Source organism: Aulonocara sp. 'chitande type north' Nkhata Bay, linkage group LG5, assembly GCF_057382095.1.
Source record: "Aulonocara sp. 'chitande type north' Nkhata Bay isolate Kocher_YH1m ecotype deep benthic linkage group LG5, A_spYH_male_GT1.1, whole genome shotgun sequence".
Lineage (NCBI taxonomy): Eukaryota > Metazoa > Chordata > Actinopteri > Cichliformes > Cichlidae > Aulonocara > Aulonocara sp. 'chitande type north' Nkhata Bay.
Genome location: NC_141348.1, coordinates 28,861,967 through 28,887,785, shown reverse-complemented (window position 1 = coordinate 28,887,785; position 25,819 = coordinate 28,861,967). Strand labels below are relative to the sequence as shown.

At 39.9% G+C, this 25,819-nt stretch overlaps 4 protein-coding genes across 5 annotated transcripts; 2 read left to right on the top strand and 2 right to left on the bottom strand.

Moving 5' to 3' along the window:
• The first annotated feature begins 2,848 nt into the window (after nt 1-2,848).
• ddi2 (DNA-damage inducible protein 2) lies at nt 2,849-13,044 on the top strand. 2 transcript variants are annotated; one of them, XM_086292804.1, is made up of 10 exons: nt 2,849-2,992; nt 3,148-3,319; nt 5,546-5,675; nt 5,838-6,104; nt 6,190-6,316; nt 6,477-6,604; nt 7,247-7,375; nt 7,561-7,664; nt 7,870-8,062; nt 10,798-13,044. In XM_086292804.1, exons 2-10 carry the CDS (start codon nt 3,182-3,184, stop codon nt 11,943-11,945), a joined length of 2,364 nt encoding a protein of 787 aa, XP_086148930.1. In that variant the 5' UTR covers nt 2,849-2,992; nt 3,148-3,181; the 3' UTR covers nt 11,946-13,044. The 2 variants fall into 2 exon arrangements, with proteins under 2 accessions (XP_086148930.1, XP_086148929.1); XM_086292803.1 differs by having other exon boundaries at nt 10,438-13,044.
• A 530-nt stretch (nt 13,045-13,574) lies between these two features.
• Nucleotides 13,575-18,249, top strand: LOC147330889 (rho guanine nucleotide exchange factor 19). Its single transcript, XM_086292801.1, has 12 exons — nt 13,575-13,858; nt 14,144-14,314; nt 14,394-14,458; nt 14,560-14,834; nt 16,191-16,351; nt 16,440-16,592; nt 16,675-16,804; nt 16,883-16,957; nt 17,196-17,288; nt 17,376-17,524; nt 17,670-17,834; nt 17,918-18,249. The coding sequence occupies exons 1-12, from the start codon at nt 13,728-13,730 to the stop codon at nt 17,961-17,963; spliced, it is 1,614 nt and encodes a 537-aa protein (XP_086148927.1). The 5' UTR covers nt 13,575-13,727; the 3' UTR covers nt 17,964-18,249.
• A 1,601-nt stretch (nt 18,250-19,850) lies between these two features.
• Nucleotides 19,851-22,835, bottom strand: cplane2 (ciliogenesis and planar polarity effector 2). Its single transcript, XM_086292802.1, has 5 exons — nt 22,495-22,835; nt 20,921-21,073; nt 20,638-20,762; nt 20,402-20,541; nt 19,851-20,200 (listed from the first exon to the last, which is right to left on the bottom strand). The coding sequence occupies exons 1-5, from the start codon at nt 22,604-22,606 to the stop codon at nt 19,981-19,983; spliced, it is 750 nt and encodes a 249-aa protein (XP_086148928.1). The 5' UTR covers nt 22,607-22,835; the 3' UTR covers nt 19,851-19,980.
• Nucleotides 22,836-23,234: 399 nt separating this feature from the next.
• On the bottom strand, nt 23,235-24,190 carry LOC147330887 (heat shock protein beta-7-like). The gene is made up of 3 exons (XM_086294249.1): nt 24,036-24,190; nt 23,739-23,872; nt 23,235-23,403 (listed from the first exon to the last, which is right to left on the bottom strand). Exons 1-3 carry the CDS (start codon nt 24,112-24,114, stop codon nt 23,269-23,271), a joined length of 348 nt encoding a protein of 115 aa, XP_086150375.1. The 5' UTR covers nt 24,115-24,190; the 3' UTR covers nt 23,235-23,268.
• Nucleotides 24,191-25,819: the final 1,629 nt, after the last annotated feature.

Below are 25,819 nucleotides of genomic sequence, written 5' to 3'. Positions count from 1 at the left end.
AAGAGTTATAAACTTTCAACCAAATCAAACATGTTTAAAGAAGTGAAAAAATGACGAGGAACTGATGCTTATATGTGACTCCTTCCAATCAGCAGAAGCCTGAAACATAATAGATTCTTTTTCAACTTCTTTAGATACAAAGGGACGTTAAAGAGGAACTGATCAGAGCTTCATAGTGAGTAACTTGAAACAGAGGGAACAAAAAGTTGTTTTAGACTTTCAGGATAGTTAGAGTAAGGACATTCAAAGATAATCAATGTGCGGTGTGAGCTTTCGTAATTGTACATGCCAGAAAAGGTTTGGCAACCACTAAGTCAGATTAGAGTTAGATGTGAAATCCTTACCTTGTACCACTTAAAAGCTATGCTTCTGAGAACCTGAGACTTAGATAAACATCAAATAGAACAACACCCCACAAGGTGCAAGTTCCCAGTACATTATACAGAGCAGATAACCTGAAGTTACATCAGAATCGTTCATCACTATGCTCAAATATGCCATTTTGAAAACACATAGCAATTGCATTAATGGACATCCACATTATAGGTTATGTGGTACCTTTGAACAAAAACAGAGCACATTTAAAATAATAATATCAATGAAAGCCATGAGAGCCATTTTCTTTTTCTCCTTTTCATTGGCTGTTCCACATCTAACCAGCCCATATAAGTTTCTACACCTTTGGTTGCACCAAGCAAATCACGCCTCTGCACCAGAATGTGCAGAACAAGTGGTTTTTCTTTTTTTCTTGCAATAGAGGCAACATTTGCCTGGAATTATACAGGATAGATGTGGTTAGAAAAGCCTTTTATGTACTGTGGGTGTGCAAAGAAGAAAAACTCAAAATGAAAAAAAAACCCGTAGGAAACTGACACCACGGTAAAGGCATGAACTTTTGATAAAAAGTACGCTCCACAGAAGCGATTTATTTAATGTTGTGCGTTACCGTGGCAACTCCGACTTTACTCCAGTCATTTTTTCCCTTTCCATCCAAAAAAAGTCAAAACTCTTCCACCATACAGCAAGTCCTCATAACCGGTTTCATATCACTGCTTCTCCTGTCAGTACTTCTATAGTAACTGTGTTGAAACTCAGTGGTTATTACTCATTATTAATTCATATTCATATTTAAAATAAATTAAATGCATTTTTCCCTTTCACAGTTTATGCAGTACCAGAAATGAATTCTCTTTAGTATCTTTTGGTTTAACCTGTTTTGAAACTATTTCCTTCTTGTTTTACTAACCTTAAATTCTTTACAACTTTGCATGTAACCCTCAAACAACCATTAAATATGGTTCACATAAGAAATCAACCATGAGAACCACATAATATTCTACATGTGCACGTACACATTTTTTACTGTTTATTGGCATATTTTTTCCCCCCAGTTGATACTAAATACTTTTTTGGTCGAGAAAGATAAGTATACAAAGCATTTTTAAATGTCTACAGGACCTGTGCACATTCAGATGGTTTAAAATAAAATAGAGAGAAATAAAGGACAAGTCGTGTCCTGCATATAGTAGACCTAAAATATCCTTAAGCACATTGTTTGTGTAAACAAATTTAGGACAAATTCTAGTCATAAGTATTCACTTTTATTTCTGTCTTATTGTCAGAGACAGGTAAGCTTATAAGAATGAGAAATTTAACATATATAATATTGCATTTTATTTTCAAAACAGTGAAACTTCAGAACTGCTGATGAAGCTTTAGATACTAGCTTTAGAAGTGAATGAATGAAATGAATAAAGAAACACTTTCATTCTTGAGATTAGATCAGATTACTGATTTAAAAAAATGTAACAGAAACACAATATAATACACTACATTACAATAGAGCAGCTGAGTAACTGCACTTGGGTGTATTTGTACATGTGGAACATTGAAGCTGTTTTCTTTGTTAATGATGAGGTGGACCTGATGACAGCATCTTAGTGGGTGGGAAGTGTCCTAGATGATCCTGGCTGCTCTGCTGAGGCAGCGAGAGCTGAAAGGCTCTTCCAAAGAGGCACGTTTTTTTAGTTTGTTTGTTTTCTGGGCAGAGTTTATGATCCTCCAAAGGGCTTTCCTGTTCGCGTCTGAGTTGCTGGCGTACCACACACTTTTGATGAAGCTGCTGGAAAAACATGGCAGCAGCTCTTCTCATAACTCAGGAATTAGAGTCTCTGATATGCCTTTTTGACTGCTGCTGCTCCAATACGTATACTCACAAACTTAAAGACAACAATAATAGTAAGAAGATTATAAGAAAAAATAAGATAATAAGAAGGTCAGATGGGAAACTGTTATAATAATAATAATAATAATAATAATAATAATATAACAATTATTATTATTATTATCATCATCATCACAGGGTAAAATATTGTGTTATTTAAAGTGTTATTTATTTGTTAAAAATAAAAAATAGTGCAGTTTACAATAAATAAACAACACAGTTAAAATAAAAGTGCCGTGGACACTTAGTGTCTGCATTACACTGTAAGACAGTGTAATACAGGGACTCAAGTTTACTAGTAAAACAGCATATTTCGGTCATTTTCTTAAGGATGTAGAATTGTACATACAATCAGTATCAGACACCACCAACAAAAAGGCTCTCAAAACAATATATATATATATGTGTGTGTGTGTGTGTGTGTGTGTGTGTGTGTGTGTGTGTGTGTGTGTGTGTGTGTGTGTGTGAATTTTTGCGTGTATTCATTTTTACCCCTGGTTTTGTGTGTTCATGTTCTGTTCTTCTGTATACTTTATCTGTCTGTGTGTTGTATACTCATTGATTGTCCAATAAAGTTCATTAAAAAAAATACAGAGACTACTCACGACCGCGGATGCAAGCTGCCGTTAAAACGACAGAAGAAGAAGAAGAAGAAGTACGCACGACCGCAAATTCTGTATTGCGACATGCCAGAAAACGGGTTGAATGAGATGCAATACTTGTTTGGCTCTTGTTAAAAGAGAAACTGTGACATCAGGCTTCTTACCAGTAAGTGCAAAGCAGTCACTCTCTTTTCATGTAACTACTTTCGCTTTTGACGCAATTTCTACAGAAAGTCGGCTTAATTAAGAGGGGGGAAATCCACAAACTAACTGGGGTTCCCTGTGGAAAAACTACACCACACTAAACGCATTCTATTGCAGCGGACTTGTCCACAGATCCTGCCCCAAAAAAGCGATGCTGGTGACCGTTTTCTGCGCGCCGAGGGATCGCCAAGAAACCACCTTCGCCCTCGATGTGTCCCCGGAGCTGGAACTGAGAGACTTCGTAGCACTTTGTGAGCTGGAATCAGGAATCCCAGCAGGGGAAATCCAGGCAAGACCCATGCTACATGTAGCAACGGAGCTAACGTAGCTAGCAGCTAAGCTAGCTAGCTGGGTTGCTAGGATGAATCGGACTTTTGCTGTTTTGATGGACGAAGTGTTACGAAACCTGCGTTGTTATCCACAACAGACACGTTTCCAGAATTATGTATCCCACGTCTAAAGTGTGTGTAGCCTTAACCTAAGAAAAAGTGAGCACACTGGCAAACTAAGGAAGCTAATAGTTGTCCGGGTAATTAATGGTTGGAGAAGTTTAATTCAGAGTTAGTGAGTTTTGTACGCCTGGTAGCTCGAGATATAAGGCTAACGTTATCTGGGCTGAAGGAAGAACCCCAAACAAGTGATAACCTACCAAATGTTTTACTGCGTGACGAGCTTTGGGTTTCAGCACGCTATAAAGGGGATAATAAAGTTAGTGCAGCAGTGGTATACAGTAATAAAGCGAAAAGTAAAACTACTCGCCAGAGCCTTTAATTCTGGCAGATTTAGAAAGTTTTAAACACATTTAATACACGCACCTGTAGTTTATGTTAGATTGGAAGAAAAATAAATAGACTCTAAACTTGACTGTAGATCAAACAATTAAATGCAAAGTGAAAAATAATATAACATTTAAGAAATAATATTTATAGTAATGAAAATAAGTGTTTGTTTTAGCCCTGAATCAGTTTCTTCTGCTGGCTTCAAAATATAGCATTTCGTTTACACACTTTGGTCTGCACAGTGTTTGTGGGTAAACTGGAAACAGAAAGTGAGGATGAGGAGTAGAGGGTCATTCCGTGTTAGCTCATCGGATACAAAGAGAAAATAAGAGAAACATGTTGTGGTGTCTGGGGAATATCACACTGAAGTTGGGTGAAAATGTGTTTTTCACATTTAAGCTTTAGTGGTTGGTATTGAAAATTTAATCAACCCCTGTCTTGGTCTGGTTTCCATTCTAAAAGAGATTAGATTTCAGTGGAATTTCCAGGCTAAATAAAAGTGAAAGTAGTAATACTAATAGTATCTGTGACTATTTATCTGATTTGGAGGGTTTGTGATTTCTATATGAGGAGTTGGAAATAAAATATCAGTACCTGCAAAATTGTGGTTTTGACATTCTCCAAAATATTTTAGGGACTTCAAACATACATCATTTGTTTTGAGCTATACTCATAGAGCCATACTACCATGATAGAAGAAAATTCCTAACTTCATCCATTGAAACTTTTTTCCCCATTTTGTCAAAAACATTGTACTAGAAATTTTTTGTAATCCCTGTTAAGAAGTGTGTATTTCCCCTGAAAGTTTGTCATGCAAACCTATGATGGTCACGTGGGAAATATGGCTTTAATTTGATGAATTGAGATTCAGTTAACAGTACTAAGATAACTCATTGTCAGTCAAGTAGAAAGAAGTACTATACTAGAACTATATAAATGATAAAAGATAAGCAGCAAAAAGAAAAGAAAAAATCAGACCTTCTTAAAATCACACAGAAAAGTGTGTGTGTGTGTGTGTGTGTGTGTGAGTGTGAGTGTATGTTTGTCTGCAAACTCCTCCTAGACCATCATAAGTTGAGTAACCAATGCTTGAACACAAGTACATCTTAGACCATCTTAGGTTTCTTATCTATGACATTTTTTTTTAAATCATAAAGTTGCCTAGCAACGGGCTAAAATAAACTAAAAGTTAATCATTTATGCACCTTTTAAAAGTGTTGTTATCAATTTTATTTCACAACAACAACATTCATTTATATCTACAAAATTTGAATTACGCATGCTTTATGGTGCCGTCATGTGGCAACCAGCTAGCAACGTGCTAAAATTACCAGTTTTTATGTTATATTTTCATAACACTAGAGTCTAATTTAGATCCACAAAAATGTAATTATACGCACCAAGAAACCACGTAACAGTGGGATCAAATGATCCATATTGACACTATAAACAACATCTGCCACCGCTATTTAATTAATTGAGTATATCAATTTATCAACAGAACGGACAGGCCAAACAATACTGTAGCATGGGCATGCACTAGGAAAAAAAACAAACAAACAAAAAGAAAAGAAAAATAAACTATTGAAACAGATAAGAATCAATAGAAATCTTTACACATTATTCAAGTATGACCAGTGTCCACCCATTTCTGCGTCAAATAAAATGTGAGCAAAAACTTGTGAATCTTATGCATGTTGATTTCTTCTTATTTAGTGTTTTTTATTTTTGTACAGATCACATATGTTGAACAGCCCCTAAAAGACCTCACTCGTGCCTTGGGGACATATGGTGTAAAGGATGGAGACGTGGTGGTTCTCCGGCAAGCTGACAGAAGGCCACCAGCGGCTCAGCCCGCCTTCCCAGGTAATACACATGAAAACTAATAAACATGTTGTTTATGTATGTATTTTAATCAGGGAAATGTTTAATCTGAATCTTATTGTTGTTGGATGAGTTACGAGAGACGTGACATAATAATAATGTCGTTATGCAGTACGCTAAACTTCTACGCTTTCTGTTATTTAGGTCTGCCCCGTATTGACTTTCGTTCCATCACAGTCCCAGGCACCTCTTCTTCAGCCAATCAACGTGGTGCCGTACGACCACAGCAACAGGCTCCACCGCAGCGTGCCGCACAGCCTTCCACGCCAATGGCCTTTCGTGGGTCCTCTCCTCAGGGGCTGGACGACCCCGCCTTACTTCAGCAGATGCTTTTATCGAATCCACACGAGCTATCGCTCCTCAAGGAGAGAAACCCGCCGCTCGCTGAGGCCCTGCTGAGCGGAGACTTAGGTGAACTAAAACAGAGTAATGGGTGTGCTTGTCGTCTTTTAATTTACAATGAGTCGGCCATGTTAGCATAATTGTGTTTCCTTAGAGCGTTTCACCAAAGTGCTGCAGGAGCAACAGCAGGATCGAGCCAAGAGGGAGCAGGAGAGAATCAGACTTTTGACCGCTGATCCTTTTGATTTGGAAGCCCAAGCAAAGATTGAAGAGGACATCAGGTAGGAAAAGACGTTAATCACTTAGAGACATTCACAACACATAATAATCCTCATCCTATGAGGCACAGCTTCACTTTCATCTGCCACTTGCGTGTTTTGGTTTATTATTTATGAATTGTTTGTGATTTTTCTTTTACACTTACTGTTGAATTGATTTTAGGCAACACAATGTGGAAGAAAACATGACCATAGCAATGGAGGAGGCCCCAGAAAGCTTTGGACAGGTGGTTATGCTGTACATTAACTGCAAAGTCAATGGCCACCCTGTGAAAGCTTTTGTTGACTCAGGTAATGAACATTAAATCCTGATACGAACAGTAGTGGGGCTGCACAATAAAATTACATTAAAAAAAAAATTAAAAGATTTTTGTTTTTATTTTTCTCCAATGTGAAAAAAAATGCCAAATGATTTACATTTGCTCTCTTTGAAAGGAATAAATCACATTATTTTGTGGGGTGGTTTTTCAGGCATCAGTTAGAAAATATAAATTCTTTAACAAGCTTAATGATATCCTATTGGTTTTAAAGTGTCGTCAATCTTGCTCCATACTCTGAGGGTGAGGCTTTTTAATACCCCAAACACCTTGCTGTCTGTGGCATCAGAGGGAGATGTGCCACTTAAAGGCGGAGGCTCGAGGCAGGACTGTATGAAAACAAACAAAATACCAGCCTAATACTTATCAGAGTGTGTGGGATTCTGTTTGTTTCTCACAATCATTAAAGAAGTGTACCCAGTCTGGGTAGCAGTCTTGTCGGGTGGAGACAGGACTGTTATAGCAGCTTTTCAGGTCTTTATAGGTGTGGAAAATAGGATTGTACCCATGCAATATGGGCTGACAAATACAGGTGTGTAGTTGTGGTTTACATATGAGGTATCTTTAAACACATTTTGGTTTTAGTTTTCACTGATTTTTTTTCCTTCACTTTTAGGAGCCCAGATGACCATCATGAGCCAAGCATGCGCAGAGCGCTGCAACATTATGCGACTGGTGGACAGACGCTGGGCTGGGATCGCCAAAGGAGTGGGCACCCAGAAGATCATTGGCAGAGTTCATTTGGGTTTGTGTCAAGAGTGTTTCTACTATGAACAGTTTTACTTTTTATGCAGAACAGTCACAAATGTTTGCCTAACTATCTTGCTATGCCTTCTAGTAAATCCAAATTTAAGTCTCTGCATCACATTTTCAGTGTATTCTTTTTTTTTTTTTCTTTTTTTTTTCCTTTTTTTGTTCCTCATAATCCAGCTCAGGTCCAGATAGAGGGAGACTTCCTTCCTTGTTCTTTCTCCATTTTGGAAGACCAGCCTATGGATATGCTGCTTGGCCTGGATATGTTGAAGAGACACCAGGTGTGAGCTCCTTTTATCTGAGCAGTGGTGTTTTCATGAGAAACGGGGCGCATGGGAGTTTTTGCTCTCATGCCCCGGTTTTTATTTAGTTATCTTCTTATTTTTGTCAGAAAAGAAATATCGCTGACAAAAATGATCAGTCAACAACATTAACACTGGAAACTTTAGAAAAGCTTAGGATTATACATTTCTGTTTTTCTTGCAGTGTTCGATCGACTTGAAGAAGAGCGTCCTCCTCATCGGCACTACAGGCACAGAAACTCGCTTTCTGTCTGAGGCGGAGCTGCCAGAGTGTGCCCGACTAGCCTACGGCACAGAGGGGCGTGAAGATGCCCGCCCAGAGGAGCTGGCTGACAGAGAACTGGCAGAGGCGCTTCAGAGGTCCATACAGGAAAGCGGTAAGAAGCCGTTTATGTGTGCACTTCAGGCTGTTTCTCATTGAGCTTTTTTCCAGCTCAGTTGGAACTACATTTGCATGTGCCACTTAAAGCTTCTTACTCTCAACTCCATTTATGCAGTCACATGATCACTTCATGTCATCACCTCAGCAAGTTAAATGTACCTTAGTATAAGACAACAGTCAGGCAAATGAGAGCACATTTAAAACAGAAATAAGCTTTTTAGGCTTAAAACAAAACAAACTGATGAATGAAACAAAATGATTTAAACTATATATACATATATTTACCATTTATAAAGTTCACCATCCTTACTGTCCATACCAGGTGTATTGTGATCTAAAAGTACCTCTTCAGATTAGGTTTTAGCGAATCATGTCCCTGAAAGTGCTTCCTCAAAACTGTTTCATTATAGTGAGTTCATATAGGACAACTAAAATTTGTCTGATTATGATGTAGACTCGAGTGCAGATGGATCTGAAGAGTGTGAGAGCAGAACTTGAAACCTCCTACGCAGACAAATGGAAAAAAACATGTTGTGCCAACAGAAACGTGGGTGGGGATTTATATGAACCAGAATCTATGGCAGACCAGGAAATAATAGATTCATAAACAGGATTAAATGTTGCCTTATCGTCTCGTTATTGTTTAAAATCTCCGACAACATCTGTATCTAACTAAAAGTTTTAAAAAGTGTCCTCTAATTGTGAAATAAAATCTATTTTATATATATATATATAAGAAAAATGCTTAAAATGTCTGCAGTGTTGACAAAACTAATAATAAAAGCAATCGCTCCCATTGTATTTGTGCAGTTACTTAACTTCACTATGACAAAATGTTAGCATGGGAAACATCAGTTATGGTGAATGGCAGCTTGTCGGTCCCCTGCCGTCTCACTTTGTGGACAGTGTGAGTTTTTCAACCACTTTAATGCTTCAAACGTTTTATTTTTGCCGTCGGTCTAGCCACAGACTCGTTTTACAAGCATTCTTTTAAATTACCATAATTCTCTTACTGTTTGAGTTAGACATAAAATTCAAAGGGTTTTGGAAAGAAGAGAATATGAGCTTTAAAGATTGATTTGGTGTATCACAGTAGCACAAAGCATTCACAAGGTAGGTCTGTCTGAACACAGAGAGAAAAATCGGCTCTATCTAGATGAAGACATTACAATACGGTAACTCCTTAACTGTGTTGAGCTAGAGAGAAAATTTAAATGGTTCCTGAAAGATGAGAATTGTTTTATGATTTCACAGTAGTCCAGGCGACATGTCTGATAGTTGTGTGATAAAGGGTTAAACTGTTCATCATTAGCTATTCCAGCACCAAATAAATACTTTGGCATCACTATAGTGAAGTTTCTCCTTTAGGGTGTTGTGAGTGTTTTAAGTTAGTGGATTATTACATGACAACATTTCTTGTCTGGCAACTTTTCTAATGTATAAACAGGTTTTTTAAAGAAAATATTGAAATATAAGAGTTTAATTTATTGGAATTATGTCATTTTTTGACATCGCTCACTCCTACTTTATAAAAGTTACCAACACAGATACACTGTCAGTGGAAAGTGGTGCTTTTCCACCCATACAGGACTCTTCAGTTTCCCTTTAATACTCACATTATTATTTGTGCAAGAGCCCCATTAAGTCTTTGTTGTTGTTTCCAGTGATGCCCAGCAATGACTGGAGGTTGTTAATGGACTCGAGTCAGGAGAGACAGTTTAATCAGCCCACAGTTTTAACTGCTGAACAACCCTTTGAATTGAGCTCCCCTGACGTTTAGTGATGGGGATGTACACTGCAACCTCTTTGTCAGGACCTAGACCCGAGAATTTTTTAATTTATTTATTTATTTTTGGATGACACTTTTCACATCTGTGTGTGTGAAAAGGCCGATAGTTTGGTGCATGCCCTGTGTGTGACTGCTAACTTTCTCCGTCCCTTTGCATGATGTGTGTGGTGTGTGCCCTAACCCCTGAGCAGGACAGCACTGATGCATTTGGAGACAGCTGGAGAGGGCCCTACCAACCAGGTACTGCAAAATTCACAAGTCCATTGCCAGTGCTAAGTCCATTGCTATTTGTTTCTTTTATTTTGCTGTTATTTTGCTGCTGGGTCAGGTAATCAGTGTTGTACCTTTGTTGTTATTTACTGATGCATTTTATTGTGATTATTTATATTTGATTGAATTAGAATAGGAAATTCATTATAATTAATATTAATGAATAAAGTATGTTAGTATAGAATGCATTGAAGAATTTGGGCAAGAGAATATGTATTTGTGTTTGGATCTAAAGCTATTAAATTGACATAGTTACTGTCCCACACTGGAGTTCACAGTTTAATTCCTAGGCATATTTTCTCTTGTGATAGACACTGCAGATGGACAAGCTACCTCACCGCAGCCCCAACCATTTTCATTACCCAAAACCTTAGGCCAAACGTCGTCAGCCACCTCCCCTTCCCAAAGCCTCTCCTCTGATCAACCCCAGAACCCAACCCTGGATCGCTCTCAGTCTGCCCCTGCCGCCATGCAGCAGTCCTTAGCACCAGGGCAGTGCCAGGATCAACCTGGCTTCCAGGAGCTTCCTCAGCCTTCATCCCCAGCAGAGGATGGAGCTTCTATACCTCACCATATCCACCCTGACCCTTTGCCTCTCCATAGCAACTCCGTGGTGCCCCCTCTAAGCAGTCCCTCAACAGATGTTGTGCGTTCGTGTACCCCTCCTGCAGACATGAACTACGTATCCCAGGATCCAGGGGGAGAACTACAGCCTGGAGCCATAAAGGGGGATGCTGAATCAGATGAGGTGGAGAACAGCTCCATGCTTCCCCATGCAGAGGAACTTTCCCCCATTCAGCCCATGGAGCAGGAGGTGACAGAGTGTGATACTGCTGTTACAACGGAAGTCGGTCCAGGTGCTCCCAGGGAACCTGACTCAATTGAAATGGAGTCTCCCACTGCTTCTGACAGTGTGGTGTGCTCTGAGAGGGATCAGCCTGATGGAGAGCACTGCTCCAGCTCTGAAAGCATCCCCTCGTTGGCATCTGCCCTTAGGGAGCTTCATGAGCTGCTGGTATCCAACAACTGTGCTCAGTCACAAAATCGCAGCACCTCCTGCTCTCCTTCAAATCCATTCAGGCAGGACACAGACAACATGTCCCCCGAACCGTGCACCTCAATCCCCGAAAATACCCAGCTTACCCCCTCTACTGCCATTACACCCGGTGCAGAACCAAGCGATGCCAAAGCCAACTATGCTGCTGCTGTGTCTGATGGGGAACCATCTAAGTGTCTTGCGCCCCACCACTCTGGCCAGAATGAACATCTGGGCGGTGATACAGTAGAGGCTGTGATTGGACAAGGACCACTAGAGTGTCCACATAGCTATGAGGAGAGGAGGGCAGACAGATGTGGGCAAGATGAGGCGAGTAACATCAGCTTTTCTCAGTCTGAGCCAGAGGTTCCACTTGATCCCCCTGAGGATCTGGAGTTCAGGGAGCCTCCTGAGGGGCAGCATGGGAGAGGGGTCGCAGATGGACAAGCCTCTGGCACCAATACCCCAGACAACCTAGGCCTCCAAACTGAGCACACTTTCCTCAGCCCTATGTCAATGGCAGCGGGCTCACCGGAGGAAGTTTCAAGCAACTTGTCCTCATCAGTTCCTCCTCTGGCTCAGACTCCCCAGCCTTCATCTCCAGCCTCTCCTCTCCCTCCTCTACATCCCTTTATAGAACAGTTTCCAGCCGAGCACATCCAGAGAATCCAGGCAGCAGGCTTTTCTGCCAGGGAGGCTGCAGAGGCACTGGAACAAGCCCATGGGGTTGTGGAGCTAGCTCTGCTGGCACTTCTAGCCCGCAGTATCACTGTGCCCACCTAGACTCAAAACCAATCATGCGAGTCCCTGGCCTCCCAAATTAGCATCTGTCTTATTTGGAAACTTGTTACCAATCCAGATGTCTCAGTCCCCATTTTTAGCAGGGACCACGTAAAAGAAACAGGGAAATGCTGTCTCTTGGTTTGTCGTACAGACTATCCGAGAAGAAACAGGACAACTGCTGATACTTTTCTGGCTAAAAAGAAATGTGAGGTGTGTTTGCATGCAGATGTTTTGGGTCCTCACCCACTTCATTGGTTTTTAGAGATTTGGTAACATAGAATGATTTTCTTCTCATTTCATCGTTCAGCATTGATATATTATTAAATGCCCGTTATTGATTACTGAACCATTAAACATTATTGTAATTCCCCCTCTTTGACATATCATACAACTACTCTTGTCTAATTTGTTAATCGTCAATAAAACAAAACAATCTCAGAGTGGAGTAGCATTACCTGCTACTCATACCACAGTAACTTTTGTTTGGTGAGCTTGAGATTGTTCAGCACAAATGTGGATATTTTAATGATTTTTTTTCCTTTTTTGAATAAAACCTAATGCAACAACCCAATGTTGGAAGAACTTTTGCAGTTAAGGAGGGTTGATCATTTTTGATCAAGTTTACAATTTCCATTGACAAGGGAAACCCAACATGTCAATGTTATCATCACTATAAAATAACGAGTGGGTTCGCCGAAGTACGATCATAAATGGGATTGATTGATTCAGTATGTTATTTACCGAAGGTATCTTGTACTGTATGTATCCACTTTTTTCAGCGCTTTGCCATGTCTAGATTACAACTCTGTTTGTAGCTCCCATTCAGGAAGTCTTTTATTTTGTGTAAGTTCTTCGTAGTGTGTGATCATGTGTTCAAACATCCATATTTTATTTTATAATCAGTTTTTAAAAAAATAAATAAAAAAATGTCAGACGTTTCATCAGTATGTCATCTATCGGGACTTTTAATGGCTTTATTTGAGTCATGTACATTATCCACAATGTTCAGGCAGATTGAATTATTTACTTTTATCTTGTATGGAATTTTAAATTGCAAATAAAATGAAACTAGTATTTGTAAAGACGTGTGTGAGTTTTTAAGTCATTTTTTTCAAACACATGCCAAGTATAGAAAGTAAGAGTTTCCATATCTTGCTTTTAAAAAGTATTTTCCATAATCTTAAAAAAACCTTTTTTTTAAATGGACATCTTAAAGGACATCTTAAAGGATATGTGGTATCAAAATAATGATGTTGCCATGAGTTGGACTAATCTAAAAGGTGAAAAAAATAGCCCACTGCTCTTGTGTATGGAAGCTTGGTGGCACCACTGGGAAAAAGAAAAAAAAAAAAAAGATCTTTTGACATCCATAAGTTTAACCTGCTAACTCAGACTTCTAAGAAAATAATGTGACACTTTGAGTTACATTAAAATTTTGAGATAATAACCTCAAACTTTGACTTACAGCTGTGTTGTTTTTTTGTTTTGTTTTGTTTTGTTTTTAATTGTGGCAGAAACAAGCCTCCATAGTTGTAAAACCCTGAAGGAGCATGTAAAGAAACACACCTGCTTCTAGTTTGTTTTTTGATTGCTGCTAAACGCTCAGACTGCAGGTAACTCAAACTGTGTAGTCTGATTGGCTGTGGGACACAGGAAGGATCCACCCAAATCCACTTTGGAAAGGGTATAGTAAAAGATCAGTTCCAGACTACAGCTGACACCCACAGTGAGAAAAACCATTACAAACATACACTAGTTTAGAAGTCATCTACTGAGTAATTAATGTCTCAGTCACCAACCACAGAGGGGAGAGAGATGCTCTGTCAGGGCTTTTCTCTGGAAAACAGCAGGGCAGAGCACACTGGAGGCCTTGATAGAGGCAGCGGGTCTTTAAACAAGCCTGAGAATTGCAGGTAAGGACCTCAGCCCCTGAAAGATGCCAATGGTTTTTAAAAAACTTATAAACTGCTTCATTATGACTAAATGCATCTCAATTTCAAATGCAGTAAATGCAAATGTAGTGAAGTATTGAGTCATAATGAGTTTCCTGTTCAAATTTTTAAAGTTTTCATCATTTTAAGTCAAATTGATGCAATGGGGGAACTGGCCCCACATATGAGATTTTCTTTAATCTAAAATGAGTACAAAACAGGTGAGCCTTTTTATCCAGAACTATAAAATCTTTTATCCTGTCACAGTTTTCCCTTAGACATATCTCCAGCTCTCAGATTGGTGGCTTTAAGGCGCACATGGGATTTGAAAAAAAATCATTTGGCAGCGCACAAATTGAAAATCTTCTTGCCACCTGGACTTCAGGAAGATAACTCAAGCTCGTCCACACAATGTGATCCGGATAAAAGCAAAGAAGGGTAAGATGAGGTGGGGATCTCTTAACTTTGGCAAAAATATTTTATAGCTAACTGCATGTGGCCTTCTTAATAAATCCAGAGAAGAGAATGTGATTGGGGAGGAATTGCAGAGTGAACGATTCCAGTCGAAGTACATTCATATTTGTAAGTTTAACCTTCTTCTTAAGGTATCATCATCATCACATTTAAATTTTAAAGCGTAATTTTTGTAAAGCTGTTTTTGTCTTTCTCATTCTGCTCTGCAGTCCCACTGTATCAGGATTACTGTCTGCAGACAATGAAAGATGATCTCCACAGACTCAAAGACGGTCTGTTGTCTGAACTGATAACTCCCAAGTATCTGCAAAGCCTGCAGACACCGATGACTCGTGCTGAAAGCCCTCAGCGAAGCGCTCGTCATGCAACTCCTCGATCTCAGCCTATTAGGGTGACTCCAAGTACACTCTGGCAAGACCTGGATGAGGTGAAGGCATCTGGTCTACTCAGCAGCTTGACATCCAGAGAGATTCGCCTTCAAGAGGTGTGCAAAAATGTAAAAAACAAAAAGCTGTTTCATGTATTAGAGATGATGCATGCAATTTAACTAAACTGGAAGGCACATTATAATCACACTCATGAAGCAGAGCACAAGTGTTCATATTGCTCTTAGGATCTTTAATGAAGTTAAATATGCCTGCATCAAGTTTGTTCGATCGCAACATTTCAGTCTTTACCTGTATAGCGTATGTTTGACTGCAAATGTAGAGTCCTGTAAAAAAGTAATTAAGTAATTCCATTTGGGAAATCGTGAATTGTGTTCACCACCCTTTTTTGTGGAAACCTTAATTCAGTTTCACTAGCCACATCTTAGAGTCTATCACTGCCAGACCTGATGAATCAAGAAATTACTTAAAAACTGATTTATAGTGAAATAAGATGAAAGATGTCAAAAAGCAGCATGTCAGGCCACAAACTAAAAAAACCGACATCTGGAATGGATTACAAAGCCACTTCTAAGGGCTTTGGGACTCCAGCAAATCACAGAGTGAGCCAATATCCATATATGGTAAAAACTTGGAGCAGTGGTGAACCTACCAGAAGTGGTCAACCTTCCAAAATTACTCCGAGCGCTTCAACTCCTCTAAGAGGCCACAAAAGAACCCATAACATCTAAAGAACTGCAGGTTTCAATTGTCTCCTTAAAGGTCAGTGTTCATGATTCAGCATTAAGAAAGACTGGGCAAAAATGACATCCATGAAAGAATTCCAAGGCAAAACAAAAACACTGCGGACCCCCAAGAAAACACAAAGGCTCATCTCACATTTGCCAAAAACATTTTGATCCTGAACTGAACTGAACTTTTTAATTCAGGTATCTTCTGGAATAATTCCAAAATCTTCATGAATTCTAAAGACTTCCAGAAAATCCTGAAGGAGAATGTCCAGCCATCAGTTCATGTCCAGAAAGAAAGAAGCATCAAATAAAGGTTTGAATCGGCGTAGTCAAAGTCTGGGTTTAAATCAGATTGAGATGCTTTGCAGTGACCTTAAACAGGCCGCTCAAACTGGAAAACCAGAGTGAGCTCAATTAATCCACAGCAATGGTTAAGAACTATTACCAGGAAATTAAAATAAGGGGAACTGCAAAAAGAAGTCCTTTTATAGGTATATTTTGGATTTTTAGGTAATTCCTTTCAGTTCATTTGAGTGCTTAAAAAATATTGTGCTGACATCAGGATTTAATTGTATGGCAACAGGAGCTGCTCTTCCAGGTTTTTATGGAATTTGTTGACATGGTTGGTATTTTGAAACACTATTACCTTCGTTGGAGATAAAGCAGTCTAAATTTTGTTTGATTGCCAATAACCCCCCACCTCCTCCTTTTCTTCCTCTAAAGACCATGTTCGAGCTCATCGGCTCAGAAGCATCTTACCTAAGGAGCCTCGGCGTGGCCGTAAATCACTTTTATAAGTCGCAGGAACTCAAGCAGACTCTGTCTCAAACAGAACATCACATTTTGTTTTCCAAAATTCAACACGTGATGGTGGCCAGTGAAAAGTGAGAGCTCCACACGTAGCACCTTGTTGTATATATGGGCAGGTTGTCCTGATGTTTTAACTTAGTTGGGCTCCTGGTGTCTTTTTAGGTTTCTTACGGATTTGGAAAGCCGACTGGGAGAGAACGTGTTGATCCCTCAGGTTGGCGACGTCGTCCTCCAGCACTGCAAACATTTCCAGACTCTCTATGTGCCGTATGTGACGAATATGATGTACCAAGAAGCCCTTATCAACGAAAAGCTGTAAGTGTACTCTGTATTTCAGAATACAAATACATTCTCAACACCTTGCGATGCAAACTCTGTTAAATGTTCCCTTTTCAAGGCAGCACAACAGAATTTTTCTGTATACCCTGAAGAAACTCGAGAGTGACCCGGTGTGTCAAAGAAAGACCCTCAAGTCCTTCCTCGTCCTTCCCTTCCAGAGAATTACTCGCATCAAGCTTCTGCTGGAGGTAAACGTCTGATGAGATTTGAACTGTTAAACAGATTTTTGCTCCATTAGCTAAGGTTTCTGTTTTCTTTCATTTCAGAGCATCCTGAAACTGTCTGAGCCGGACTCTGACTCAGTTTCAAACCTTAAAAAAGCAATAGACGCCATTCATGAGGTAATGCTTTTCAGATCTGTACACTCATGCCAAGACAGGCGAGAGAAAAAGATTCACTTTCCATTTTCTGCTACTTTATACTTGATCTTGTTTAAAAAAAAATAAAAATGTTATGCTTGCCAATCTGAATGCAATTTTTACTTGCAACAGAATTTCTGCACTTCAGTATTGACAGCTTTTTTTTATTTAAGTGAAAAATCTGCCTAATTCTTCTACAACTGCACTACTCTGACCCCAGATAGTGACAGAGTGTGACAAGGGGGTCCGAAAAATGAAACAGATTGAGGAGCTGGTCTGCCTCGAAATGCTGCTGGATTTCGGAAAAGTTAAGGTGATGACACAAATGTTTTTAATAGACTACAAAGTGGTCTTCTTTAACCTGCAGCAGTAACAGAGTGCGTCTTCTTCATCCATCCAGTCAGTTCCCATGGTCACAAGCAAGCGTTTCCTGGTGCACCACGGAGCCCTGAAACAGCTGACCAAGGAGAGCGCTTATAACTTAAGAATGTCATTCGTTGGCGTCTACCTCCACCTCTTCAATGACCTTTTGATCGTCTCTATGAAAAAGTATTTGACTAGCAATCCTAGCAATCAAACTTTTTAGTCTCTGTACAGTCCAAGCTGCTGCAAGTCAACAAAAAAATAGGATCTTTATGATCCACATTGTAAATGTGCTTCTAATCTTACTTTTTCCCCCCCTCATCCCTTTCAGAGATGAGCGCTTTAAAGTAATGGACCATGCTCAATTCCCAGAACACGTGAGCGTTCAGCCTGTGAAGACTGAAGTCCTGGGTCTGCCCTCATACTCCTTCCTGCTACATCTCTCTAAAACTCAAACAGGACATCCGACTGCAATGATAATTGCTACAGACACAAGGCAAGAGTTAATAAAATCTGTAAGTCCTTACATCCACTGTTGGAGTCCCCCTCACCATCTGATGGCCTTCTTTTAAATTACAGGTCGGAGAAAGAGGCATGGATGAAGGCGCTGTCATCGAGACACTGACCTTTTAACAGCTTTAAACTTTAAAGATGAAACTTGGCTCCATGTAACTAACAACTGAAACAATGTTAACTTGTTCACTTTTTAAGGTTCATCAGTGGTTCAGTCTACGCTTTGCACTGTTCTTGGTGAAGATGCACTCGGTGCGCTTTGTTCAAACGTCCACTAACCTCACGATGAGCTAGATCATCGCTACAGACGTTTTTTGTTGTTTCTGACTGACTTTAAAATACCAATTAATTTTTAAGTAGTGTACAGTTTACTTTAATTGATAATAAAATGATTTCTAATTCACTTTCCGGAGTACAAGTGTATAACATGACAATCGGACAAAATATTTAATATGCTCACCATGCCATAGTGGCATTTTACAGGGAGTGCAGAATTATTAGGCAAGTTGTATTTTTGAGGAATAATGTTATTATTGAACAACAACCATGTTCTCAATGAACCCAAAAAACTCATTAATATCAAAGCTGAATGTTTTTGGAAGTAGTTTTAGTTTTAGCTATTTTAGGGGGATATCTGTGTGTGCAGGTGACTATTACTGTGCATAATTATTAGGCAACTTAACAAAAAACAAATATATACCCATTTCAATTATTTATTTTTACCAGTGAAACCAATATAACATCTCCACATTCACAAATATACATTTCTGACATTCAAAAACAAAAACAAATCAGATCTCACATTTGATGATGGACCACAGGTTCTCAATGGGGTTCAGATCAGGTGAACAAGGTGGCCATGTCATTAGTTTTTCTTCTTTTATACCCTTTCTTGCCAGCCACGCTGTGGAGTACTTGGACGCGTGTGATGGAGCATTGTCCTGCATGAAAATCATGTTTTTCTTGAAGGATGCAGACTTCTTCCTGTACCACTGCTTGAAGGTGTCTTCCAGAAACTGGCAGTAGGACTGGGAGTTGAGCTTGACTCCATCCTCAACCCGAAAAGGCCCCACAAGCTCATCTTTGATGATACCAGCCCAAACCAGTACTCCACCTCCACCTTGCTGGCGTCTGAGTCAGACTGGAGCTCTCTGCCCTTTACCAATCCAGCCACGGGCCCATCCATCTGGCCCATCAAGACTCACTCTCATTTCATCAGTCCATAAAACCTTAGAAAAACCAGTCTTGAGATATTTCTTGGCCCAGTCTTGACGTTTCAGCTTGTGTGTCTTGTTCAGTGGTGGTCGTCTTTCAGCCTTTCTTACCTTGGCCATGTCTCTGAGTATTGCACACCTTGTGCTTTTGAGCACTCCAGTGATGTTGCAGCTCTGAAATATGGCCAAACTGGTGGCAAGTGGCATCTTGGCAGCTGCACGCTTGACTTTTCTCAGTTCATGGGCAGTTATTTTGCGCCTTGGTTTTTCCACACGCTTCTTGCGACTCTGTTGACTATTTTGAATGAAACGCTTGATTGTTCGATGATCACGCTTCAGAAGCTTTGCAATTTTGAGACTGCTGCATCCCTCTGCAAGATATCTCACTATTTTTGACTTTTCTGAGCCTGTCAAGTCCTTCTTTTGACCCATTTTGCCAAAGGAAAGGACATTGCCTAATAATTATGCACACCTGATATAGGGTGTTGATGTCATTAGACCACACCCCTTCTCATTACAGAGATGCACATCACCTAATATGTTTAATTGGTAGTAGGCTTTCGAGCCTATACAGCTTGGAGTAAGACAACATGCATGAAGAGGATGATGTGGACAAAATACTCATTTGCCTAATAATTCTGCACTCCCTGTATATCCTGTCACCAAAAGATGTTTTGAGGTGATATTAATAATCCAAAACTTTCTTTTCAGTTTTTTTTTAGTATTGGACTTTATTTTTTATTAAGTATTACTGTTTTTTTTTTTTTTTTTTTTTTTTTTTGGGGGGGGGGGGGGGTTTAGAATACATAATTTGGAGCCAAGTAATGTAGTATCATCATCTCAACATGAGCCCCATTCAGAGGTGAGCACCCTCATCTCTGGTTCAGTCCAGGCTGTTTAAAACAACGTTCATTTTTAAAGCAGAGTCACTGTCTCCTGTGAATGGTGGCTGGCTGAGCCAGCTGTAACGCAGTCCTGATGCCACAGGTTTTCTGCAAGGCAGTTGAGGAGCGAGGCTACGTCGCCCAGCCCGTCTGTGACCTCCCCGCCTGTACGCAGTACCGGGATACCCCATGTCTCCTGGAAGTCCCTTATATCTCTCTCTGCCACATCACAGTGCATGAAAAGGTCGAATCTGAAGGAAACATTAATTAAGGATATGTTTATGTAAAGAGTGTGTTTGTGCCACAGACTCATCTTAGTTTTTTTGGGGGGGGTTTTGGCACTTCAAAGTTGTGCCTCCTGGTCTTGTAGAACCACAGATGATCCCATAGAAAAGTGGATGATTACTTCTGATTGGCATTTCCAACTATTTGTAAGGAAGATAAAAGGATACTTGGTGCCAACCACAATTTTCACAACACGCCTGACAGATGGCTCGGACCATTTGGCGAGCTGATTTGGCAGATCATCAAATGATGTCCTGTCTGTGAAGGAGAATAGTAAGAGGACCGCATCCACTTGCTCCTTGCAGGACTGGAAGAGAGAAAGGAGATCAGACAAAACACAGAAATCTGTTTGTTTTCCACATCTAGAATAATTGTTTTAGTCTTTGCTTTATCTCATTCATACTGGAAGCAAATGGTCAAATCTGCGTAAGGCGTTCTCTCCACAGTCCCACAGCTGAAAACGGAAGAAAAGCACTCTGCTGCTTTCTTTTAGCTTCACTGGCCAATACACCACTGTTGTCTCAATGCCTTAAGCAACAAAAGATGACAAAGAATATTAGTGACATTGTCAGCCTCTTAACTTTTTGAAACTTTGTAAACTACTTTTTTTAAAAAAGGCTCACACTTAGTTCTACGTAATCTAGCTAAAAATCTGTGTTTTTACACCAGCAGTTTGAATGGCTTACCTGTGGTTTCATGGTGCATGCTGGGAATATTCATGCCTGCAAGACGTGCAGCAATAGCAGTTTTCCCAACTCCGCTCTTACCAGAGATGAAGATCTTATAATGAACTGTGTCCACAGCTACATGTGGAGGCATCACTGGAGACTCCAAAAGGCCTGAAAAACACATTTTAAAAGGACCACTGAAAGAAATTGCACACCGGGGCGATCGTGGCTCAAGAGTTGGGAGTTCGCCTTGTAATCGGAAGGTTGCCGGTTCGAGCCCCGGCTTGGATAGTCTCGGTCGTTGTGTCCTTGGGCAAGACACTTCACCCGTTCCCTACTGGTGGTGGTCAGAGGGCCCGGTGGCGCCAGTGTCCGGCACCCTCGCCTCTGTCAGTGCGCCCCAGGGTGGCTGTGGCTACAATGTAGCTTGCCATCACCAGTGTGTGAATGTGTGTGTGAATGGGTGGATGACTGGATATGTAAAGCGCTTTGGGGTCCTTAGGGACTAGTAAAGCGCTATATAAATACAGGCCATTTACCATTTTACCTGAGTCAGGATAATAGAATATGATATAGGGTTAATAGAATTTGTCTTTAAAAGCACCCCATTAACATCCAGTGAGTGACCGTGGAGAAAAGTCCAGCACTTTTGGTCATCTCTGGACATCAAGAAGAACTTTCAAACCAAACCAAAGGGTGGAGCATGTCCCCGACTACTTGTGCTACGTGTGGCCAGATTTTGGCATTTCTATCACAAGTGACCCCAGGAAGAATAGCAATGCTGCAGCTAATGGAGATCTTAGTAAACTAAACTAAAGATGCCACTATGGCATCATTCTCTCCCCTGTTTATCTCCTTGCGTGTCATAAATCCATGATTTAAAATGCTGCCATGTCTTCTCAGCACACCCCAAGTGTATCTTGTAATCTGCAAACATCATAATCCACAGAGACTCCATCTGTCCATCACAACTGCAAACAGGAAGGGGCCCAGAGACTTTCCCTGATGTGATCCCAGTCCCACCTTAAGGCTTGTGGCTGTCTCTGTCCTCATAGGTACCCATACTGTCCATGGTTCATATTTCACTCTGTCACACTGGTGCCTACTTAGCAATGTATGAATAAAACCGCCAATTTGCCGCAGCTGATTGTTCACCGAGAAATGGTGCAGCTAAAAATATAGTCCCCAATATGTTTTAATCCAATATTTTACAGCCTCGTGGGTTGCTTTAATCTATTTATAAATTATTCTGGGTTTTTATCCTCCACAAACAACAACAAATGGGGAGTTTGTACTTCATAAAAACCCTTATGTTGAGGTTTGAAATAAATGCACATTTATTCGCTAGCTACTTTTATAGCTGATTTCCAGTGAAACACAGATACTGCCTACAAACGTTTTTGCATTTGTCTGATGAGTGGCTGCACTTCAAGTAGTCTCAGTCGCAATAAATCAGCTGCAAGAAGAATTTGCGGTATTTCTGAATACTTATACTTTTTTTTTCTTTACATATGAGTGCGTAAGGTCCCCTGGGGGAGAAAAAAAGACAAAACTGTTGTAATTTGGAAACATATCTATTTAGCTGACATTACCAAAGTTTCTCCGTCTCTTCTTGTGGAGGATTTTGCTGAAATACTCTTTACTGTCTTTATATCGATGCCAGTCTGCGACTACGACTGATCCTGGGGGAGGAACCTTTGCCATGTCGGTTACAAAGCTACAGCATCACACAGAGCTCGGGTTTGTCGCTTAAAAAGGCCAAAAGTCGGTTCCCGTCTGGGCCAGAGGATATTTTTTTAAACGTTGTCTTGTTACAGACTTGAACTGCAGTAATAAAACATTTAAAGCATCCACATCAATCACAAAAACCCATAAATATAAATTATAACAACCGCTGTCCGCAAAATGTAAAAACTTCCGTAAACTAAAGCGTCCCTTGACAACCTATGTCGTCACTTCCCTCAAATTGTGGTGTTGCCTTCAGGTTTACCCGTAAATACTCTTTACTACTTCTTTTATTTGCTTTATTCCGTTGTAGATGAAATAATTCAACGTAGTTTTTTGTTGGATATTTTACAGTTGATATTTTTTAATATGATAAAGGTTACTTACTCTTATTTGCATTTATTTCAACAACTATATGTTTCAGTATATTTCCTTCCCATTTGAAGATAAATGTTACATTCTAAAAAAAACTTTCCCCCAGTCCTTCCCCCGGACACTTGAGGTCGCTAAACTCCATCGAACTCTATTTGTAAGTCACTTAATGTTGAGGTTACAGCAGGCAAAATACAACGGAGCAAAGAAGACAGTTCAAATAAAACGAGGCTTGATGTGTTTTAATTGAAATGCACAGAAATTATACACTAACACACTCTGTGAGCCCTGACAGTCAGGAGCCCACCGCTCGCCATGGACATGCTCAAAGATATGGGGTCCACATCAGATGGCAGTTTGCACTGGTGGGAAAAAGTATTTGTGACTGTTCCATCTTCACCCAGCTGCACGGCAAAAACAGGTTATGAGAACAGAACAAAGCAGAAAGTTAAACCATCAATGAAACCATCAAGCCATCAAATTCAAAGAAAACACCATAGAGACAGCAAAAGATATAAATCCAAATTTCAGGTCCTGAATCAAAAGTGTATTGTTTCACAACAAAAGAAGACAAATAGTTCTAAAATTTAACACACAATCAAACAACTAAAGCCAGTGCATTGCTTTAATTTCATTTAAATAAATGAATAATATAACTTAATAATATAACTCAGGCCATCAGTTAAGTTACTGTCACAGATAACATCTGATTTTACACCAGCCTGACTGCAGGGCTCACCTTCTCTGCATGCACCTCTATTAGGTTGTTGGAGGATGTAATGATGACATCCTCTGGAGAAAATTCACTCACATCAAGTGTGAACTGAAAAATGTCTCCAGTGATCTGCACCTTTCCTGTAGGCTGTAAATGATCTGAAATAGTCATTTGTATAATAGAGATTTTAAAATAAAATCCACAACATTTTGATACATATTGATTTAGTTTTTTCTTTAGCTAATATGTTCCCTGCAGTGCTATAAATATATATATATATATATATTAAAGTATATCTGTGTCTGTTTTTGTCCAGCTGACCTGTAAATTTGTGTTCTCTGGTGCTGTGCTGATTTAGCAATCCTGAATCCTCAGATAAATTTCTCCCATTTTTCTCCATAGTAAATTCTCCTTTGTCTGTCTTAAAACCTTTACCATCATGCACTGAGTCTTTTATAGGCTACTGGGAAATTGTGTGTACCACCGGGTGTGGCTGTGGCTTGGTCCCTTAATGATCCAGCTGGACTGGAACATGACACCGATTGTAGATATTTAATGTGTCAGAACTGTTGTTGAACTGTTGTCAAGGGGGTCTGACATTTTTAGCCGCACCCATGACTGGGGTCCATGTGAGTCTTTGTGTCTATGTGTGAGAAAGGGGTGCGGAGATGTTTCTGTGTGAAGCAATATACTATAATTATAATAATTATCATTGTGTGAGCTGCCAGTCTTAACTTTAAGCCACAAAGGTCACGTTATCTTTCATAATTTATAATTTAACTGTGCTCATTTTAAGGATGTGTAAGGGGGATTTGACACAAAAGACCCAGTGTCAATGAGTTTCCAGTTAAACTGAGCAGAGGGGTGATTAATCACAGCTGTGGGTATGAAGGAGCACACTCATGAGTAAGTGTGACATTTTGGCCCACCTTGCCAAAGTAACGAAGCCTTATCAATTCCATCTGCATGACAAACACGGCAAAACAAGCTCTGTGAGGCTGTACCGGCGAATGAAAAGCAAAACACACTGATAAAAGCTGGTTTGATCATCAACTAATTTATGGGTTCATATCATGTTGGGTCCATGTTGGGATGTTACCCTGTGTAAAGCCTTTTAGAGGGGCATGTGCATTTGCTAAAGTAAGTAAGGCCACTGAGCCTTAGGCCTTTAGATAGGCCTAAGAGCCTGGTCTGAATATGTGTGCCTGTGCACCGCTCTGCTCTGAAATAATTAAGAACTAGGACAACTCAACCTGTCCCCAACACTATTTAATAAGACATTGTAATTTGTAAGCCACTATCTTTTACTTTTCTTGGTTTTTTTAGTATGATTTCCATAATATAGTGAAGAAATTATGGTGTTGGATTGTTAAAGCACTGCAAAAACTGAATAAATCAAATCACTTTTATTGTCACATCACATGTGCAGGTACACTGGTACAGTACATGTGAGTGAAATTCTTGTGTGCGGGTCCATCACACCATGCCCTCAGTTTTTGTGTAGCACACTTGTGTGACATGCTATTACTGAGTGTAGTCTAGAAACAGAGCAACTATTAGCTGCAATGCATAATGATGATGCTTTTGCCTTTTGAAAAGGAGACTGAAGGTTTGATTCACACTCTCTGTTGTTGCAGAGCTAATGGAATAAGACAAATATGAACAAGTATGAAGTATCTTCTTTTGGCTGCTCCCTTTAAGGGTCATCACAGCAGCTCATCTGCCTGCATGTCAGAGCCACCATCCAACTTCAAACCCTACATCGTAGCAGGCCTTAAATATGAAGTGTGTTTAATGTAAGCACATCTGTAGCAGTGAATACATCTTAGATTGAACAGACAGCAGATTAGGATAGATTTTGATTGAGCTTCAGGTTTCCAGAAACAGATGATCACAACACGTGGAGATTGGGATAGTATGGAAAGATCATTGCAATGGAGACAACGCTCAAGTTCAAAGAAAATTTCTGCATACTTTGCAGAGAGAGGCACTATTATATGGACGACATGGTGGTGCAATGGTTAGTGCCGCCCCACACAGCAAGAAGGTTCTGGGTTTGAATCTTTTGGCCAACTGGGACCTCTTTTTGCAGAGTTTGTATGTTC

Coding starts and splice junctions, on each gene's coding strand:
- cplane2 (XM_086292802.1), bottom strand. CDS start 22,606: ATGGCAAAGGTTCCTCCCCCAGGATCAGTCGTAGTCGCAGACTGGCAT. Junction 20,763..20,920: donor CATGCACCATGAAACCACAG/GTAAGCCATTCA, acceptor TTGTTGCTTAAG/GCATTGAGACAACAGTGGTG. Junction 20,201..20,401: donor AAAATTGTGGTTGGCACCAA/GTATCCTTTTAT, acceptor TGTTTCCTTCAG/ATTCGACCTTTTCATGCACT.
- LOC147330887 (XM_086294249.1), bottom strand. CDS start 24,114: ATGGAGAAAAATGGGAGAAATTTATCTGAGGATTCAGGATTGCTAAAT. Junction 23,873..24,035: donor CAGAGAACACAAATTTACAG/GTCAGCTGGACA, acceptor TGACTATTTCAG/ATCATTTACAGCCTACAGGA. Junction 23,404..23,738: donor TAGAGGTGCATGCAGAGAAG/GTGAGCCCTGCA, acceptor TTTGCCGTGCAG/CTGGGTGAAGATGGAACAGT.
- ddi2 (XM_086292803.1), top strand. CDS start 3,182: ATGCTGGTGACCGTTTTCTGCGCGCCGAGGGATCGCCAAGAAACCACC. Junction 6,317..6,476: donor AAGATTGAAGAGGACATCAG/GTAGGAAAAGAC, acceptor AATTGATTTTAG/GCAACACAATGTGGAAGAAA. Junction 7,376..7,560: donor CATTGGCAGAGTTCATTTGG/GTTTGTGTCAAG, acceptor CTCATAATCCAG/CTCAGGTCCAGATAGAGGGA.
- LOC147330889 (XM_086292801.1), top strand. CDS start 13,728: ATGTCTCAGTCACCAACCACAGAGGGGAGAGAGATGCTCTGTCAGGGC. Junction 16,352..16,439: donor GTGATGGTGGCCAGTGAAAA/GTGAGAGCTCCA, acceptor GTGTCTTTTTAG/GTTTCTTACGGATTTGGAAA. Junction 16,593..16,674: donor GCCCTTATCAACGAAAAGCT/GTAAGTGTACTC, acceptor TCCCTTTTCAAG/GCAGCACAACAGAATTTTTC.